Raw genomic sequence first — 20608 nt, 5'->3', positions numbered from 1 at the left:
AGTGTACAGTGATGGTTCTTGTTGTTCCTCAGTGTTAGTTTCTCAATATTCAATGGGAATATTTAATCAAGAATTTAAAAAAAGATTTAAATAGCATTAATTCAGTATTTATATAAGAGTAGTGGGTCCAGGAAAAAAATATATATATACACATAAATTACAGCAAAACAGTTATCTCCATACTCTCACATACATTTAGAATGTTTTAAAAATGCTTTCTATAAACATAATCCTCTCTACATGAGCTATGAAAACACTTAGAGCCTGGCTATCCTGCCATCACCCTGGGGTTGCTATTTCTAGGGCCTTTGGGGGCTGTGTTCTTTTCCCAAGTGATCTCGTTTCTGATCCTGGTAGGGTTCTTGATGTTCAGCCTGATTTATTCAGCAACATATGTCAGTGTACATCACAGAGAATAATTGGTCCTAAAAGTGGTCCATGTGTTTCAAGTCCACAGAAAGGAAATCACTTGCAGTGTTTGCAGACCCAAAACTGCAGGGGCCCGTGTAGCTGTTTTTTTTCTTTTTGGAAAGCACCCATTCAGTTTCACAGCAGACGGTCTAGACTTCTCAGCTGCTACAGAATTGATCCTTCAGAATATGTTTCTTAGATACATGTTCCCACATGTTTACAGGATGGCATTAGGGTTGGAAATGAAGAAGGTGAACGGAGATCAGGTTTCTCACACCACTGTCCTTGCCCAGTGGCATTGGGAATAAAAATCCTCATCCAGGTGGTATGGCATCATGGCAAGAGAGCTCCAAACCCAGTCCAGAGCCCCTGACCACTGCTTGCCCGCTGTGTGACCCTGGGAAGCCCTCTAAACTTTTCTCTCTCTCTTTTTCCTTATGTGCAAAACAGAGGGATTGTGTTGATCTTTGACCCCTTCAGGTTCTGACATGTCCATAAGCTATCTGAAGTGCCCAGTGTTAGCATTCCTTGGACTGCAGATGTTTAAAAGTAGGGAAATTTTCCTTTTATGAATTTGTTATGTAACTAGTTGACTGTAGTGGATTCCATGAGCCATCCTTCTGATGCTGTCATTTAGTTTAACTCGGCCATATGTCCCACTTCAGCATGCTGCCATTCAGAATGATGTTGCATTCTGTTTAGTGTTCACGTTAAATGACTTGTGCTTCCATCCTACTTAGTGGAAGACAAGTGTTCTTCCCCTCACCTATCTTCTGCCCAGTGACATTCCCTTAAGCCCAAGGTCTGCTTACTCTGTTTAAGGGGAAAGTTCTGAGAGCTATTGCCTTGAGAAGAGAAACTTGGAGAACCTGCTTAAACCGCCAGGGAACCCTGTTATTTCTGAATGTTGGGGGTATGACTGCTACATAGTACTATTGCTGAAATATGAGCACACTGAGTCTAGAAAGACCTACTTGAAGTATTAGCCACGCGCTGTACCCAGAACCAACTCCCTTCTCTGTCTCCAGGGCTTGCCCCATTTCTCATTTCAAGTCACGTGTTATTGTAAGCGGAAAGTTTTTCCTTCAAAACAAGGACGCATAGTATAATCCAAGAAACTAAACAAATATATTCTTTCCACTGTGCTCACACATGAGGGACACCAGAGCTCAGTGACAGTAAGTCCTACCTTGGCTATAAGAAAACCTAGAGTTCCACCTCTTTCTTGGTCATAACATGTAATAACTACTGTGAAAAAAGAGAAGAGATAATGTAATAAGAAAACATAATGTCTGCACTGATTTTTAATGAATGAATAGAAGCTTGACAGAGTAAAGATCATCCCAGGGAGGATGAACAACACAAACGGAAGAAGGCAAGTAGCCTTTAGCCTGGCCTGAGCTTAGGAGGCATGCAGGGCAGTGAAAAGAGCTAAAGCTTAAAAAATGCATGGACCACAGATCATGAAACTATCTTTTAAACCCAAACCCTATTCTTTATGACTAAACCATGGGCAGTTTGAACAATATTAAGGAAGGAATTGATGTGATCCAGTTTGATCTGAAGATAATCTTGGCAGTAAGAGCATGGCTTCTACTTTCAGGGAACTTGTAAAAGGCTGTGCTTAGTTGCTCAGTCCTGTCTGACTCTTTGCATCCCCATGGACTGTAGCCCACCAGACTCCTCTGTCCATGGGATTCTTCAGGCAAGAATACTGGAGTGAATTGCCATGCCCTCCTCCAGGGGATCTTTTCAACTGAGGAATCAAACCAGAGTCTCCTGCATGGCAGGTGGATTTTTTACCAGCTGTAAGAGCAAGCCGGTATTTAAAACTTTAAGTAAGTAAGTTAAGTAAGGGAAGTCACTCAGTTGTGTCCAACTTGTGTCCAACCCCATGGACTGTAGGCTGCCAGGCTCCTCCATCCATAGGATTCTCCAGGCAGGAACACTTGGAGTGGGTTGCCATTTCCTTCTCCAGGGAAACTTCCCGATCCAGTGATCAAATCTGGGTCTCCCACTTTGCAGGCAGACTCTTTACCATCTGAGCCACCAGGGAATTAGTATTTAAAACTTTAAATGCTATTTTTTTACTACCTTATGATGTTTAATATTTATTAAGGTCTTGCAATGTGGCATATTTTTTCTATGTCCTTTTGAATGCATTATATCATTTAATACTCCCAAGAACATTAGGAACTGTTTCTGTAATTATACCTACTTTATAGGCAGAGAACCCAAACGTTAAAGTCTGAGTAAATTGCCCAAGTTTCTATAATGTGTAATAGCCTGCATTTAAACTCAGGCAGTTTGGTTCCAGAACACTAGTTTTAACCACCAGGGCAGTGATCTTTAATCCTGGCTGCACACTAGAATCACCAGGGGAAATTAAAAACAAAAACACACTGATGCCCAGGATTCTCATTTAAACTGATTTCTGTGGGCAGAGTCTTAACATCACAGAGACAGTGGTGACTGACTAAGCCAGACTATATTGTCACCTTAACATACACAGAATAGTCACAAACATATAGCAAACATTTGCACTGCAAGCATCTGTACCAAAATTGTAAGTTAAAAAAAAAAACAACAACTGCTAAACAACCAAATCACAGGATATGAAGACTTTTGATGCTTTTTCCAATTTTACTCTCACAAAGAAAAGCTATGACCTTCATCTTTTTAAAGACTGACAGGCAGCACAGAAGCAAAATCAAAGAGGATAGAGTAAAAAGGAAAAGGTGACAGGAGTATCAAGAAAAGAAGGAAGAGAATAGCTGAAATTGGGGTCGTTGAAGTAATAAGACACCATCTACTGATGAGCAGTTGGTAATATCAAAGGCATATTTGTGGAATGTTTCCTTTCAGTAATTGTGCTAAGACTCCCTTGCCATTGCAAGGTACTTTTCTTCTTGGCAGATTGAAGAATGTTTTACCAACTAAATGCATCCCAGTAATATTCAGAGCTTAGGTCCAACATAATCATAAGTTGCCTTGTTATTGCGGAGGTAAGCAGCCCCATTTAATAGCATATAAAATGTATTATTCATTTATGTGACTCAGACCCAGGGACAGCTGCTGGGATGAAAATAGAACCATTCTGTAATGCACAAAGCAGGTGTGTGCTTACTTGAGTAAATGAACTCTGTATTTCTGCTCAATTTTCTTATAAATATCAGAGACTGGTCTGATAGGGCTAATGTGAAGCCATTTTCTTCCAGGAAATAAAATGGTCTCAGAATGGTTTTTAATGAGCATTGAAAAAATTACCAACGGTCTTTTCTGTGGCAGAATCCCAGGGGAATGGATTCATGCTTTGTGTTTAAGCAGAACTCCTGTTGCTTCAGGCTTCAGGAAAGCCCAGGGTGGTGATTGGTCAGAACAGCGACACACAAAAGAAACGTTCTCTAGCTGATGACGCCACGTGGTAGTGAGCCCATGCCTCCAGGGGTCCTCGCCAAGATAGTCACAGGTGTGCTTGGACGCTAAGTGATTAAAGTTATAACCTGCCTTTAATATGCATTGTGCCTGACTTCTGAAACACGCAGGGAGTTTGTGATGCAGTTTAACTCACTGGGATGCCATAATTACTGTATGACATTGCTGGTCATTTCTCTGCTACCATTGCTGGTACCAGAATGTCACCATTTTCCAGTGTGTGCATCTTTTTTTTTTTCCCCAGCTTCCCTTATTTACTTTCAAATCAGCATACAGTCATAAGCACCTACATGGACTTTTCAAAATATTTAATATCAGATAGGATGATTTGAAGATGTTCAGACATGGCAGTGACCAGTCAGAATGAGTAAGGCTCTCTCAGTACAGGAGCAGGATTTAGGAAGCTCCTTGGTGTATTAGGTGTTAACCCATTCACTTCCGGATTGCCAGGAAAAGCAAGGACTCCAAGGATAGAGGTTAACATAGCTGGGTTGGTGGGTGTGGTGCCTGCAGGGTTTGGGGCCAGTGATGATAGCCAGTTTCTAGACAGATATTTCAACACTTAAACTCTATACAGTCATCCCAGTATGGACCTAGTGATTATCAGCCTTGCATGTCTGCGGCACAAGTATGCCTTCAGTGAGAAGCTTAAAGTTCACAGTCACACGAAGGAAGAAAGTCATACAAGGCATTACTGATTCCTATCAAGTAAATCATAAGGATTCCTGTAAGAGATGACACATATCTCACCTATTTTAAAGAGGTAGTACAGTACAGTGGTAACAAATACATGTATCCTAGATCCAAATTGTCTAGATGCTGGCTGTGTGATCTTGAGAAAACTAGTTAAGTTCTATGAATCTTAATTTCTTCATCTATTTATTGGGAGTAATGATACCTTCTTTATTAGGGATAGTTTGAAAGCAAATCATGTTAAGAACTTAGCAGAGTGTCTAGAACATATTAGTGAAAGGGTTAGTCGCTCAGCTGTGTCCAGCTCTTTGCAATCCTTGGACTGTAGCCCACCAGGTTCCTCTGTCCATGGAATTCTCCAGGCAAGAATACTGGAGTGGGTAGCCATTCCCTTATCCAGGGGATCTTCCCAACCCAGGGAATGAACCTGGGTCTCCTGCATTACAGGCAGATTCTTTACTATCTGACCACCAGGAAAGCCCTGAACATATTAGTACTCTCTAAATTTGAACTTATGATTTTACTTTCACAATCAGGAAAAGAGAGGAGATAAGCTGCCACTTAAAGTGTGGATAAGTTTTACGCAGCTGATTAGGCAAAAAGGTGGACATGGAAGCAGAAAGAACAAAAGAAAAGAAGCACTTTCAAGAGGATTGAAAAGAGAAGTTTGGCTAAAGCAGAATGAGCTGGTTGGGGAGAAAGGGTCCAGAAAAGTAGAACCAAGTTAGTTTATGGAGGCCTTCAGGCCCAAGTTAGAGGATTTGTGATTTATCTTAAGGAAATGGGAATTTGTGAAGCTTGTGAACAGGGAGGATAGATAATAATGTTAAGCAAAAATAACTGGTAACATTTCATAATCACTTGCTAATTGTCAGGGTGGTTCTAAGTGTTCTGTGTACAGTAATCCATTTCATCCTTATGGTTAATCCTATGTGGTGAGTTTAATATTAATACTTGGCCTTACAGTCATAGTGTTTAAAGTGCTTTCCCAGATGGTATTTAATTTTATTTTCTCAATCGTGCTTTTAGGTAGTCAGTCTTGAGACTTAAGGACAGAGAAAGGACTTTGGCTAGATTTGAAGTAGTTGGTAAGCAATAGCCTGCACACTGCCAGATTTTGTAAATAAAGTTTTATTAGAACCCAGATTCATTTGTTCTTTTATGCATTCTCTATGTCCACTTTAATGTTACAACCCAAGAGTTGAGTACTTATGACTAAAGCTATATAACCTGCAAAGCTAAAACATTTATTCCCTGGCACTTTATGTGAAAAGTTTGTCAACTTATGGTCTAGAAGAATGGAAAGACCTTGGACTTTTGATTGCTTCCATTTTGAAATCTACCAGTACTTTCCCCAGGTAGATTGGAGAAACCAAATATATGAATACATAATGTGGCTGCTGTGGACTCCACACACACAAAAAAACGATGATGAATACATAACATTGGACCTCAAAAGTCTTAAAGAAAACCCATAGATTGTAATATGCTATAAATCTGATAAATTGTATAGGACAAATTGGTAGCATAATTCTTTTTTTTTTCCTATTAAGGCTAAAACAAGAAAAAAGCAAAATAGAGGGAGGATTTACTCAATCTATAGTCTAAATAGTGAAATTTCAATAGTTTAGGCATTATATCCCATAAAATATTGAGTAGAAACTCTCAAGTTTAGCCACCTTTCTGTACTGTACCATGAGTGCAACAGCCTGTACAGTATCTAATATTGAGACATATAATGCATAATAATCTTTCTTTGAACTGTACCTTCCTTTCTAATATATACATGTGTATATTACAATGTATATAGTACTTATTCTGACCTTTAATTATATAGCCTTTGAAATATTTTCTGGATTATCCATGTATAGATGGTAAAAAAAAAATCCACCTGCAATGCAGGAGATCTGGGTTCAATCCCTGGGTTGGGAAGATCCCCTGCAGGAGGGCATGGCAACCCACTCCAGTATTTTTTCCTGGAGAATCCCCATGAACAGAGGAGCCAGGTGGCCTATAGCCCATGGGGTTACAAAAAGTTGGACATGACTGAGCAGCTAAGTACACATCTTTTCACCTGGATTATAAACCTATTGAGGGTAAGGAAAGAGCACGTCTTCTCCTGCTATGCATTTCCCACAACTCCAAAGTGAAATTGTATATCTGTCGACTAAGCTAATAAAAGCATAAATTAAAATGTTAATAATGATGCAATATGTTCCTATGATGATTTGCCTCTCCGTTGGGTGCTTACTACACACAAACTGTAACCTTCCTGACACCATGAAAGGTAGTTATGGCTAACCCTCAGGGCTGAGCAGAAGGTTTGAAAAGTTGGGAGTGATCCAAATTATCATGGGCTGAATTACAATGTGAGCTTTTCCCCATTTAGGTATAGAAAGGTGGTTTCCAATAACTGCACTGATGGAGTGAGAGAACAGTACACAGCCAAGCCGCAGAAGTGCCCAGGGAAGGCCCCACGGGGGCTGCGGATCGTCACTGCTGATGGAAAGCTGACGGCGGAGCAAGGGCACAACGTTACTCTTATGGTGCAGCTGGAAGAGGTAGGACCGGGCCCCGCCTCCCCTCTACCTTCTAGAGCCAGTGACTTCTCCCAAGAAATCATGATTTGGTTCACATGTCTTTTTGTCTTTGTTTACATAGATATATTTTTTTAATTTTAAATTTTATTTAAAATCTGTATTCCCCTTTTAGTTCCTTGGTATTTGTTATAAGTTTGCCTTCTCTGACACAGTTCTTCAAGTACTTTCATTTCACTGCAAGTTGTTCTTCATCCTTTTTTTTTTTTTAATTTTACTTAATTTAACTTTACAATATTGTATTGGTTTTGCCATATATCAAAATGAATCCGCCACAGGTATACGTGTGTTCCCCATCCTGAACCCTCCTCCTTCCTCCCTCCCCATACCATCCCTCTGGGTTGTCCCAGTGCACCAGCCCTAAGCATCCAGTATCATGCATCGAACCTGGACTGTTCTTCATTCTTACTGAACCTGTAACTTAGGGATTCTGTCTGGATTTAATCTTCTATTATTGGCACTTTTAGCAAAATGTTTTCTCAGAATACATTAATAGTATTCCTAGAACAGCTTAACACATATACATACTGAACTAACCTAAAAGCTGCTAATGCTGTCTTCCTCCTTTATCTGAAGTCATGGCTTTTCTTTCTAAAGACAACATTAACCAGTCATACATATAGCATCAAGACCAATCTAAACTAATCAAATATAATTTCCTTGACATTTGAGAGGTTTATTGTTTTAATATTAATAGTGCCTCAGGAATATTATTATAAACATCAATTATTGTTTGCCACACTATAGTTATCTGAAGTTTCTGAGTAATTAGATGGTAGAATAAGATGACATTTATATACATATTTTAGAATGTTTACGGCACATTTGTCATCTTGTAAATGAGGCAGCTGGCCTCTAAAGGATAAACACCTTCATTAAATGATCTTAATTACTAAACCAGGCTGTCCTACCCTCAACCATGTTTTATATGTACCTAAAATATGGCCAACACCACTTTCAGCCATGTGAATGCAAAGGAATCTGAAAAGTTCACAATGACATCAGGATAAAGATATACAACATTTTCTTCTCCCCTTGTCTTCTGATAGTTCAGTGACTCTCCATCTCTAACATAGATAAAAATTACCTGGTGAGCATGTTAAAACAGTTTTCTGGGCTGCATCTTCAAAGATTCTCATACAGAAGGTTGAGGTAAGACCCAGGAATATCCTTTTCTAACAGGGTCATAGGTTATGCATTATGCTTCAAGAAAAAAGAAAGAAAGAAACAAGGGCAACATCAAGAGGCCCAGACCAGTCCAAGAGGCTCCTTGAAGGGGAAAAGATGTAGTTTGGATTACATTGTCAGGTTTGCTCAAAATACTTAGTATTTTAATTTCCATAGAAAAAGCTGTGATCTAATGAGTTGGAATTCCTGGCTCAAGTGATGCTGTTGCCTTCAGTTCAAGGACCTCTTAGACAAGCACTGCTCTAACCTAATACTCTTTTCTCCTGTCTCCTTAGTAAGTGCCTTTTAACCATACCCAGTTTTCTAAACACTAAGGTTCCCCAGTGTTCTTCAGTTGGAACTAGAAAGAGATGGGCCAATTTAGGCTAGTTGGAATTACTTGCATTTCACAGAAATAAATCTTGGGGGAGCTTCTGCCTGAGGCTATGACAGACTAGCTTGCTGCAAAGCAAATAAATATGTATTATTTAGAGCAAGAGTTAGAATGGGAAAGAGAGACACACACAGAGAAGGAGGAAGAGGACTTAGGAAATTTCAATTCTTTTCTTGAGAGAGAGGAAACTCATTGTGATGAGTTGTGCTGTATTTAATGTTGTATTTCCCCTCAAGAACTTTGCCAGTTCATCTGTCACACTGTTTAAGAGGTCAGATTTCAGATTCCTAGTAGAAGGTCAGACCAAAAGTGTTGGCTAAACATCTGTTGGTAGACTCGAGGTTGGGAAGATAAAGATTGGACTTCAGAGTTACCAAGTCAGCTGGGACTGATGATGTCAAATCCCAGAGAGGAGAGAAGCATAGAGAATTTATACAGTATTCTCTGTTCTTTGTTTCCTTGGGGGATTCCATGATGGCTTTGTTTCCTTGGGGGATTCCATGGTGGCTTAATTGGTACAGAATCTGCCTGCAAGGCGGGAGATCCAGGTTCAATCCCTGGGTTGGGAAGATCCCCTGGAGGAGGGCATGGCAACCCACTCCAGTATTCTTGCCTGGAGAATTCCATGGAGCCTGGCAGACTACAATCCATGTGGTTGCAAAGAGTTGGACACAACTGAGCCACTGACACTTTTCACGTTCACTTTTGTTTCCTTGAGTTATTTGACAATATCTGAGGGATGCAGATAAAACAGCAAGTAATCACTTAGGATGTGAAGTCAAACATAGTTTTTAGAAGTATTACATTTTGAGGAGATAGAAAAAAATTGAATTTAGAGACTATCAAGGGGAAAGCCCTGGTGAATGATTCAAGACTAGGTCCTGTAGACTGCTCTATGATAGGAGTAAGGACAGAATGGAATTAGACCAGACTCTCTACACCCTGAAATCCCACCTGAAATTATTTCAGTCTAATCATTATTAGAATGATTCCCCCATTTTAAATGTCAGAAACTGTAACAAATCCTCTTTAGAGGAAAATAACATATACCAGCAGCCTTACTACTTTTTTTTTTCATGTAAAATTTAGGGTATTTAAATAACTACAGATATATCAAGAATCAGGACCAAGAACAGGAAAAAAAAAACAACAGAAAAAAGAGTATATTTCCTGATATATGATTAATATGTTTATGAATATGGGACAAGATATAAAATTTAATCCCACAGCAGTCATCAGTAGGTGGCGGTAATCAAATGGAAGTCATAGAACTACAGGTATAGGTACTGATATTAGGAACTTAGAGGGGTTTGTAGTAGACGGAACCCAGGTGAGTGAAGGATCAGTTTATTAGAAGCAATGACAGTTGGGAATATAACATTTGGAACATAAGAGGAAAAGAGTAGAAAATAGGGAAAAGAATAATGAGACCAAAGGACATGGCAGAAAGAGTGAACACAGTCATCCTGAAGGGGAGGAACTAGTAAGAAGCCAGAATTATTTTTGGAGAGATAATGTCAGAGAATTTTCCAAAAACTGACAAAAGATATCAGCATATCAACACAGAGATTCAAGAGAATCTGAAGACTCAAAGCAGGGTATTTTAGATATTGTATTCAAACTACTGACATCATCTAAAAACAAGAGGAAATTTTAAAGCAGCGCAGACAAAAATGGAATGACATGTTTGAAGTGCTGAGGAAAAAATAGTGAAGCTAAAGCAAAAACATTTTTCAGACAAGCAAAAATGAGAATGAGTCATATAAGCTGATTTCTGTGAAAAGAATCACTAAAGGTAATTGTCCAGGCATAAAGAAAATGACCCCAGGCAAAAGCACAGAAATAATGGAAAGAGTGAAGAATAAGAAAGATGGTGGATATGCCTGTGAACTGAAGTTAATAGCAATTTTGTAGACCAATCATGTTAATCCGTTGTGGGACTTAAAATACATGCGGAATTAAAATACATGACAACAATAATATAGTATGTGAAAAGAATTAAATGGAATTAAAGAGGTTTAAGCTCCATGAAATGTCTGTGAAGAAGTATTGATAAAAGTACTCTTTTATATTAGAACCAGCATGTTCAGAATGTGTGCTTTAATATCTGCTGCTGCTGCTGCTAAGTCGCTTCAGTCATGTCCGACTCTGTGCGACCCCATAGACGGCAGCCCACCAGGCTCCCCGTCCCTGGGATTCTCCAGGCAAGAACACTGGAGTGGGTTGCCATTTCTTTCTCCAATGCAGGAAAGTGAAAAGTGAAAGTGAAGTCGCTCAGTCGTGTCCGACTTTTAGCAACCCCATGGACTGCAGCCTTCCAGGCTCCTCCGTCCATGGGATTTTCCAGGCAAGAGCAATAGGGTGGGGTGCCATTGCCTTCTCCGGCTTTAATATCTGATCACAAGTAAAAAACGGTAAGGTAATGCTGAGCTATCAAACTACAGATAGGAGAACTGGATGAATATTAAGTGTCTCATTAATCAAAATAAAGTAGAAAAGAGAGAAGAGGAGACATACTATCATTGAGACAAATTGAATAGATTTGAAAATGGCATATGCAAACACAGATATTTCAGTAGTTATATAAAATAAATAATTAATTATTTTTGTGGCTTGCTTAAGAAATGTGTCTAGCCCAAGATTGTGAAGATATCATACCACACATTTTTTTTCTTTAGCTTTCATATTTAAGCCTAAGATCTATTTTGAACAGAATTGTTTCAGGCAAGGGCCAAAATTTATATATATTTTCCATAAATATAGCAAGTTGACCCAGTACCATTGAAAGATAAATATTTTCACACGGAATTTCTATATGCTCAATTGAGTTATGACATAATAATATACATATATATGTGCACATAAGTATGTACTTTATGTCACATGAGACTTCAGTACAGTAGAGAATGTATTATCTTTTCAGTAAATGGTGCTGCAGCATTGAGTATGAGGGAACACGTGAATCTTGACCTCTCAAAACACACCAAAATAATCTTGACTGTCAGTCTAATTTTGAAAGAGAAAACTACGGTGCTTAAAGGAAAACACACAAGGATATCCTCATGACCTTGGATTAGGAAAATATTTTTTAAACAAGAAAGAAAACCTTATAATATAAAGAAAAATATGATTTACTAAGATTACATTAAAATTGAGAATTTCTTTTCTTCAACAGTCATTATTTTAAAAACTGTAAAGGTGAAATCTAGAGGGGAAGAAGTTATTTTCAGTACACACTTTCAATAAGGGACTCATGCCCAGAAAAATATAAATAAATCCTACAAATCAATAAGAAAAATTCCATCAACCTAGTAGAAAATGTACAAATGATTTAGAAATCTCAAAGAGGGTAACCATATAGCCAATAAGCATATGAAAAATTACCAACACCACCGCTTATCCAGAGAATGCAATTTAAAACTATAATAAATTATTGCTATGTACCCATCAGAAGACTGGTATTTTAAAAGACTAACAATATCAAGTGGTGCTGTTGGGGCAACTGGTTAGTCATCCAGTACTGTTAGGAGTGTAGATTGGCACCCTGGAGACCAGCTCAACATGAAATACTATACCTGAATACGTGCACAACCTAAGAGCCACATTTCCACTCCAAAGATACATTCATCAGAAATGCATACAGTGCAAACTATTATATATAGGATGAGACAACAACAAGGTCCTATTGTATAGCACAGGGAACTACATTCAGTATCCTGTGATAAGCCATCATGGAAAAGAATATTAAAAAGTAAATATATATACATGTATATAACTGAATCACTTTGTTGTGCTGGATAAATTAACTCAACATTGTAAATCCAACTATGCTTCAATAAAATTTAAAAACAAAGGGAAATGCATACAAATGTGCATAAGAAAGTATGTAAAATAATATATATAGCAGAGGAATTCCCAAGAGCTCAAAAACTGAAAATAAACATCCGTCAATATTAGCACAGAGAAATAAATGACAATATACATATAAAATGGAACACCATACAATGAAAAAGAACAAACTACTGCTACATACAGAAACTTGAATGAATCATGTAGCTAATATTGAGCTAAAGGAATCAGACTGAAAAAATGCATATTATATGTCTACCTAGCAATGGCACCCCACTCCAGTACTCTTGCCTGGAAAATCCCATGGATGGAGGAGCCTGGTAGGCTGCAGTCCATGGGGTCGCTAAGAGTCAGACACGACTGAGCGACTTCACTTTCACTTTTCACTTTCCTGCATTGGAGAAGGAAATGGCAACCCACTCCAGTATTCTTGCCTGGAGAATCCCATGGACGGAGGAGCCTGGTGGGCTGCCGTCTATGGGGTCGCACAGAGTCGGACACGACTGAAGCGACTTAGCATAGCATAGCATAGTTAAACTGCAAAAAAAAAAAAAAAAAATAAGCAAAACTGATTTATGGTGATGAGAATGAGAATAAGTATTACCTTTGAAGGGGGCGTGGCAGGGACAATTTCTGGGCTAGTCACAATTTAAATTTTTTTGATGATTAATGAATGCATCTACTTTGTAAAATTCAGGTTGTATATTTAATAGTATGCATATGTTTCTTTATGCATAGCATGTTCAACAAAAAGCTGACTTAAAAATCATTTTAGAAATTCAAATAAAATAGAATACTTTGTATTTAGATCTTTAAGCAGTAAGGAAACAGAAAACTGTTAAGGAGGTATTCATTTTCCAGACTAATCCTATACCCTGTGGTGAAGGTGAAGGCCTCTTTCCCAAAGACATAAGGAACCTGATTATGCAACTCAGAAGAACATTATCTTTTGAAGCAACAGACATCAATGCCAGAGCAGGATTCAGAATTTAGATTTTTTTTTCATTTTGAAGAATGCAGTAAAGGAAAATCTGAAATAAGAAATCAGTCCTGGTCAGCTCCAACCTGTGTGCACCCTCCAGGGACAGAGGCCAGGCTCTCACCTATTTGATGTCATTTTCCATGCAACCAGGATGATCAGGCACCTCAAACTTGGCTGAGTGATGTGGGAACAAATTGGGGAATCTGGTTCTAAGATGTGTAAAGTCTGCCTTCTGGGCACAAAAAAGGGAAAAAAAAATAACAAGTCAGTTCATTCCACTTGAATGGGCAAAGCTGCAAGACCAAGGATGAATCCACTGCCTGCAGCTGTCAGAATCGGCCCCTTGATTTTCTTGTCTCCTATCGCAGAGCACAAAGCCTTAAGGACTGTCCCCATATAAGGAGGCCCCAGAGAGCTCACATTTGATTGTGAGATTCTGTGCTCATGAATCACAAGCTCTCCTTACAGAAACAGCATCAAGTTCTCTTAATCTCTGGATTATATATGTAGGCAGAGCTCAGGCATGTGATAAGCAATGTGAAATACAGAAGATCTGAAAGTCTTATAGAACCTGGGGAGCATTGAGACTTGAAAAAAAGATCCCATTTGTAAGTGCTTGCATGGATTGTCTCATCTAGATCCTGCAGTGGGTAAGTAAGGATTACTGTTATCATTTTATAGATGGTGCAGTGGAAGCACAGAAAGGCAAAGTAACTCACCTAAGATCACACAGCCAGCTATAGTAATGCAGCCAGGAGTCAAATCCAGGACCTATGGTATCCTGCCTTTTATCACTTGTCTGTAGTGGAAACAACCATTTTTCTGGCAAAGAACTTACTGTGGTTCCCAAGCCTTCCTAGAAACGCTTGGCTGGGGCAGGTAGTAACAAGGATCAAGGAGTAGAAAGAATAGGCCTAATTATCTATGTCCAAGCCAAGCTGGGCTATGGCTGCTGCTATATTCTCTCTTTTTTTTTTTTCCACCCATCTTTTTTTTTTAATTGAGGGATAATTGCTTTACAGAATTTTGTTATTTTCTGTCAAACGTCAAAATGAATCAGCCATAGGTATACATATTTACCCTCCCTTTTGAACCTCCTCCCAGTCCCCCCATCCCACTCATCAGTATGTAAACCAAGATTTCCTCCTGGATTTTCTGAGAATATCCATGGCTCTTGAGATCAGCTTCTTGGAAACCATTTCAGCAATGAGAGAAGCCAAATCTTCTCTTGGGTGTCCTCCTCTTTGCAAAACTATGCCTTTATTGAATGACTACAGTATTTCTAGCACTGTTTTATCCCTCTAAAAAATGTTGGAAAACATATTTTTTCCAACAAAAATATGAATGCAGTATTTGAGGACTTTAACATCTATGTATACCAAACTTCTCCAGAGTCTTGAGTATGAATTTGGCTATAATATTGCTTCAGTTCAGTTCAGTCGCTCAGTCGTGTCCGACTCTTTGCGACCCCATGAATCGCAGCATGCCACGCCTCCTTGTCCATCACCAACTCCTGGAGTTCACTCAGACTCAGGTCCATCGAGTCAGTGATGCCATCCAGCCATCTCATCCTCTGTCGTCCCCTTCTCCTCCTGCCCCCAATCCCTCCCAGCATCAGAGTCTTTCCCAATGAGTCAACTCTTCCCATGAGGTGGCCAAAGTACTGGAGTTTCAGCTTTAGCATCATTCCTTCCAAAGAAATCCCAGGGCTGATCTCCTTCAGAATGGACTGGTTGGATCTCCTTGCAGTCCAAGGGACTCTCAAGAGTCTTCTCCAACACCACAGTTCAAAAGCATCAATTCTTCGGCGCTCAGCCTTCTTCACAGTCCAACTCTCGCATCCATACATGACCACAGGGAAAACCATAGCCTTGACTAGACGGACATTTGTTGGCAAAGTAATGTCTCTGCTTTTGAATATGATATCTAGGTTGGTCATAACTTTCCTTCCAAGGAGTAATATTGCTTAAGTAAATTTAAAACAAACAAACAAACAAAAAAACCCTTATGTATGCTACTGGTAATACATGTGTTCTCTACATCCTCGTCAAAATTTCTGAATTCACTTCTCATTTCAATTTGTTCCTAAATTTACTTTGAGTAGAGTGTCTGAAATGCTCTTATATCTAGGACCAGTTCTTTATAACAGTGGGGATATTAATGCCATGCTCTGATGCCTCTAAAGCGACAAGTCCTCCAGGTGCCACAAGAGGTCCCAGCTACATGTTAATATGACACTGTACTGTGATTACTGAGATGTGGGCAGAAGATTTCCAAGCCAGGATAATATTTTGTCATTTGGACACCAAGGATCATGCTTCTGCGTCTCATGGTTTATTCCTGGTTCAACTTTCTTCTCCAAGTTTGTCTCATGTCTGTGGGGCTAGGTTAGGTTAAGGACTGATGCTACCCTCTCCACCTTTGTCCTCAGCTGTATATGTGTGAGTGTGCTTAATCGCTGTTGTGTCTGACTCTTTGTGACCCCATGAACTGTAGCCCCCCAGGCTCCTCTGTCCATGGGATTCTCCAGGCAAGAATACAGGAGTGGGTTGCCATGCCCTCCTCTAGGGGATCTTCTCAACCCAGGGATCAAACCTACCCTATCTTTGTCCTTAGTTACTTACATATAACCCCCTCCACACACACACACACATAAGCTATGTCCCCTTTGTGTATTAACTAAAGTACTAGAGACCTGAGGAGTCAACTGTTCCACCAATGGAACATTGTGTTCCACACAATGTACATTTTGTGTACAACACAATGTACGTGTGTTTATTTGTTCTTCATTTTATGAGTTCCAACCTTGTAGGAACTCAAACCCGTCAAATACTTTTCATTTATGAGTAGACATGTTTCAGCTTGTGGAACTACATGTTTTGGGCTAACTAGGATCTCTGCTGTATCAAGTTTTAAGTAGAAATTTAAACATACAATATAGAAAGTACTAAGTAGTTTGTATTTATTCAAAACAAAAATTAATTTATTGGATACATTATAATAAAATCTGTATTGCTGCTACTGCTACTGCTGCTGCTAAGTCACTTCAGTCGTGTCCAACTCTGTGCGACACCATAGACGGCAGCCCACCAGGGTCCGCCATCCCTGGGATTCTCCAAGCAAGAACACTGGAGTGGGTTGCCATTTCCTTCTCCATTGCATGAAAGTGAAAAGTGAAAGTGAAGTTGCACAGTAAGTGTCCAACTCTTAGCGACCCCATGGCCTGCAACCTACCAGGCTCCTCTGTCTATGGGATTTTCCAGGCAAGAGTACTGGAGTGGGTTGCCATTGCCTTCTCTGAAAATCTGTATTAGATCATTATAAATATCTATATACTAATACATAATAGCACCCTTCTCTTTTCTGACATCTCCAAATAAATGATCAATATTATTAAGACATGAATCATGTCCTGCCTGGTTGTAACTCTGCTTACCATGTCTGCAATATTGGTAGGAACTCAATAAATGTGTGTTGATTTGAACAGACTTCCTCCAGGAGAGTAGAGAGAAAGCCTAAACTTGAAAAGGCTCTTAAGATTCGAATAAAACCCTAAACATGTTAGTCTTTATCTGAAATCTAAAGCCCTTCCCTTATTCTGTATTAGTGCATGTCCTAATTCTAACATAAGAATATCAATGAAAACCTTGCTAAAACCAGAGCAAAAAAGAGAACTTCTTATTGACTGTAGATAATCAAAGGTACACTGATGCTTATAGTTCCGTGTACGATAGTTGGGACCTGAGCCAAAATTTTTCCAATTTGAGAAATGCAAGAAATGTGATCGCTTTTCATAAATGGTATGTGAGGCTACCCCCCCACCTCCCACACACACACATACATCTAGGTGACACAATGACTCCATATACAAACCCTTCAAAACCATACAGCTTGGTTACTCAGAGAACCACAGAGTTCTGGTAACGCTGATGAAAAGCCCCCTTGTCAGGAACCCCATCTCTGCTGCTGTGAGGGTTCTCTCCAAATATATGAGAATAAAGGAATCTTCATTGGAAGCAACAAGGCGAAGGAGCAGTCTTGCTTCCATCCCAGACCTACTCATTGTGGAGGATCCAGGAACACACACGTGTGAACACCCACACTGCAATGTGCATTTATGCATCATTGTTTTCTTAAGGACAAAGAACAATGATCCAGGAACAACCAAGAGGGAAGAGGAAGAATCCATGAAGCTGTGTTTAAGAAGCTTAACATTTTGCATTTTGTAATGGCTCCTGAATTTTAGGAAGCTGATCAAAAGTGTTCTGCAGAGAGACCCCAGCAGCATCCAATGAGTGGTAGCATCTGTCTGGAGACTTGCTTAAGATGGATATCCCCTGGACCACTAATGAGCACCTAATGAGTCTATGGACTTTCAATGTGATAACCCGGCTTTCTAGGGAAATCCAATGTGACAACCTGAAGGCACAGGATGAATGGTGAAGGCCCTAATCAGTCTTAAGAACTCAACAAAAGTGATTTGGAAGGCAGTCATTTGAGAGGACTGCTAGGCGGAAGTAGTGTCTGCATGTTACGGGAGATAATTAAATCTGTTTTAAACAGCTGTAAGAATAAAGAGATGCAATTCACTGCATAATTTAAGACTTTTAAATTAAATCTGAGGCAGGGGACTAAAATTAAAAACTTTGATCCGTATCTCATTGTTTTAATACTTCAATTTACATACAAAGACTGGAACTTAATAAGGAAAATTCATGATTATAACTTCTTCTGTGAGATTTAACTTGGAAATGTGAAGGCTGTGTCCTCATTAAATGGATTTCAATGAGCTGTAATTTCACATACATTGAAAGACTTACAGCCACATAAAAGTAACCACAGTGTAATAACACCTCATAAATTTTGCAGAATGCTGCCCACCATCAGATGGTAGAAAAGATGACTTTTGATAATTGTGTGTGTGTGTGTGTGTGTGTGTGTGTGTGTATGAAAGAGAGAGAGAGAGAGAGAGAGAGAAACTCATCTGTTGAATTGATAAAGGGAGCTGACCTACTTTTTCATTTGGAGAAAGAGTTGGCATGAAGAGTTCTCAGGAAGTGTTAAGTCCAAGCAGGTATGCATCACTTTTCTAGGCCAGCCCAGATCTGACTCAGAAGATTCAGCTGTTTTCTTCTTCCACACAAAGGAATGGAAGCTGATTTCAATGAGCCATGGAGATTTAAGAGGCTTTCTCATGTATTATTCCTTACTCCATGCAGCTTTATTCTCTTTGACTCTAAGCAAGGTAATTGAGCCACTTCATTTCTTCTCCCTTGTTGCTTTGGGTTAAATAGGAAAGAAAGAAATGAGGCAGGCAATATAGATTGTCTTTAGCCTGAGGCCTGATGCCTGAAGTTCAGATTGAATTCAGGTTAGCAGCTCTAAGGTCCCGCTTTTCTCTTCCCTCAGTACCGGTTCCACAGGCATTGGTGTATTTCTATCCTTTAGGGTTTCAGAGAATAGGTGTTTGCAAAGCACTTCAGTCTGCCTTGACAAGCAAAGAGAGATACATGGTTCATTACTGAGAGTTTCGGTACAGTGAGCATCCAAGGGCCGGAGTCATAAAATCGTCTTCAGTTTGGATTTTCAATCTTTCAACCTGTCTGCTTCAGGCCCTCCACACAGGGGCCCACCACCCCTTGAATCAGGGCTGAAGCCACGCAATTCTTGCCCAAGTGCATAACTTCCTTAGATTTCTGGCTTTACACTCCGTCATTCATTATTCCATGACTCTCTTTCTTACCAGCCCACTCCTCTGCGTAATCCACCATTCACCTATAGTGGAAAATCTCCATCACAGCACTTGGATAGTTGTGCGTCTTCACCTAAGAGTGGAGATTATTTCAGCAGCCTGAAGAGATGTTGGAACATTGTGGATGTCCAATAACGCCAACTGAAAGAATAGTATTATTACAATGGCAGGTTACCCAGTCTAGAAATGACAACTAGAATCATCGCCATTCTGCTCATCTTTAATTTATAGGTAAAGGAATTGAGGTCCAATTGTAAAATGCATTTCAGAGGACAGTTAACTATGTCTTCTAACTTCCAGGGCACCACCTGCCTTCTGTAGGGCACTTCTTCCACATATAATACACCTGTAGACCTCTGTAAAATCACTGAAATCTCATCAACCTAATAACTTGGGAAAGTGATGAAGTGACATCTGGGGCAAGAAATCATATATCCATTTTATAGGCAGGATCCCATGACTCAAGTCTACCAAGTGATAGCTAAATATAGAAGTTCTGAAAGCTATTTAAAAATGTTAACAGCATAGCATAAAACAGTGTAATAATTCCAGTGCCACCATTGTGGTGGTGGTGGTTGTTGTATGTGTGTGTGTGTGTGTGTGTGTGCACACGTGTGTGCAATATCATTGGTTAATATGGTACTCACCAGTGTAAAAATGTAATCTCTGGGTGGCATGATTATGAGCGATTTGAACTTTCTTCCAAATTTCATCCTCGTTCCACAGTTTTCTCAAAGAATTCATCATGGCTTTTCTCTTTGTTCTTTCTTCTAATAAGGTTAACATATTTTATCATATTTTAAAACTAGAGAAGAAATATAGGTTTATTCCTAAAGGAATCTTCCTACTTTTCTTTCTTTTAAAATGAAATTGTTCTTATGACATACCCGAATGTTTACTTTTAGAGTGATTTTTTTTAAATCATTCAAAACCACTTACACAATGTACATTATTGAGCAGCCCCAGAGTTTCCCTGCCAAAGCCTGCTGGGGTGATTTCTGAGGCCACAATGCAGTGGCGGCAGACAGTGTATCAGTGCCCTTTACCACCTGAAAAAGGCTCAAAAGCACGATGGCCCAAAGTTCTGATGGCTCTACACCACAATATCTGGGTGGAGTAAGAGGGCCTCTGTTTATAGTCATTCATCTACTTATACAAGCCAAATGTTGACTTCCAGTATTCTGTTCTATTCAGACAAGCACAGAAGACATAAAAAGGAAATTTGGAAATTTGCTGTTCATTTAGACACATGGTGCTACAGTTTATTTGTAAGTGAGAAGGTAAACCATTTTGTGATGTTATAATGGAAAGTTCTTAGTCTGAGCATT

The 20608-nt window shown here is 39.4% G+C and overlaps 1 protein-coding gene across 5 annotated transcripts in view; it reads left to right on the top strand.

Moving 5' to 3' along the window:
• The window catches only part of SORCS1 (sortilin related VPS10 domain containing receptor 1), a 574694-nt gene that overhangs the window by 484477 nt on the left and 69609 nt on the right, over positions 1 to 20608 (top strand). For all 5 annotated transcript variants that reach the window (XM_061403397.1, XM_061403398.1, XM_061403399.1 and 2 more), the window contains exon 18: positions 6929 to 7100. In XM_061403397.1, coding sequence (XP_061259381.1) covers positions 6929 to 7100 — 172 coding nt within the window. The remainder of the gene's footprint in view (positions 1 to 6928; positions 7101 to 20608) is intronic.

Source organism: Bos javanicus, chromosome 26 (genome assembly GCF_032452875.1).
Source record: "Bos javanicus breed banteng chromosome 26, ARS-OSU_banteng_1.0, whole genome shotgun sequence".
NCBI classification, from domain to species: Eukaryota; Metazoa; Chordata; class Mammalia; order Artiodactyla; family Bovidae; genus Bos; species Bos javanicus.
The sequence above is the reverse complement of the archived record's forward strand: the minus strand, read 5'-3'. Positions and strand labels throughout refer to the sequence as shown.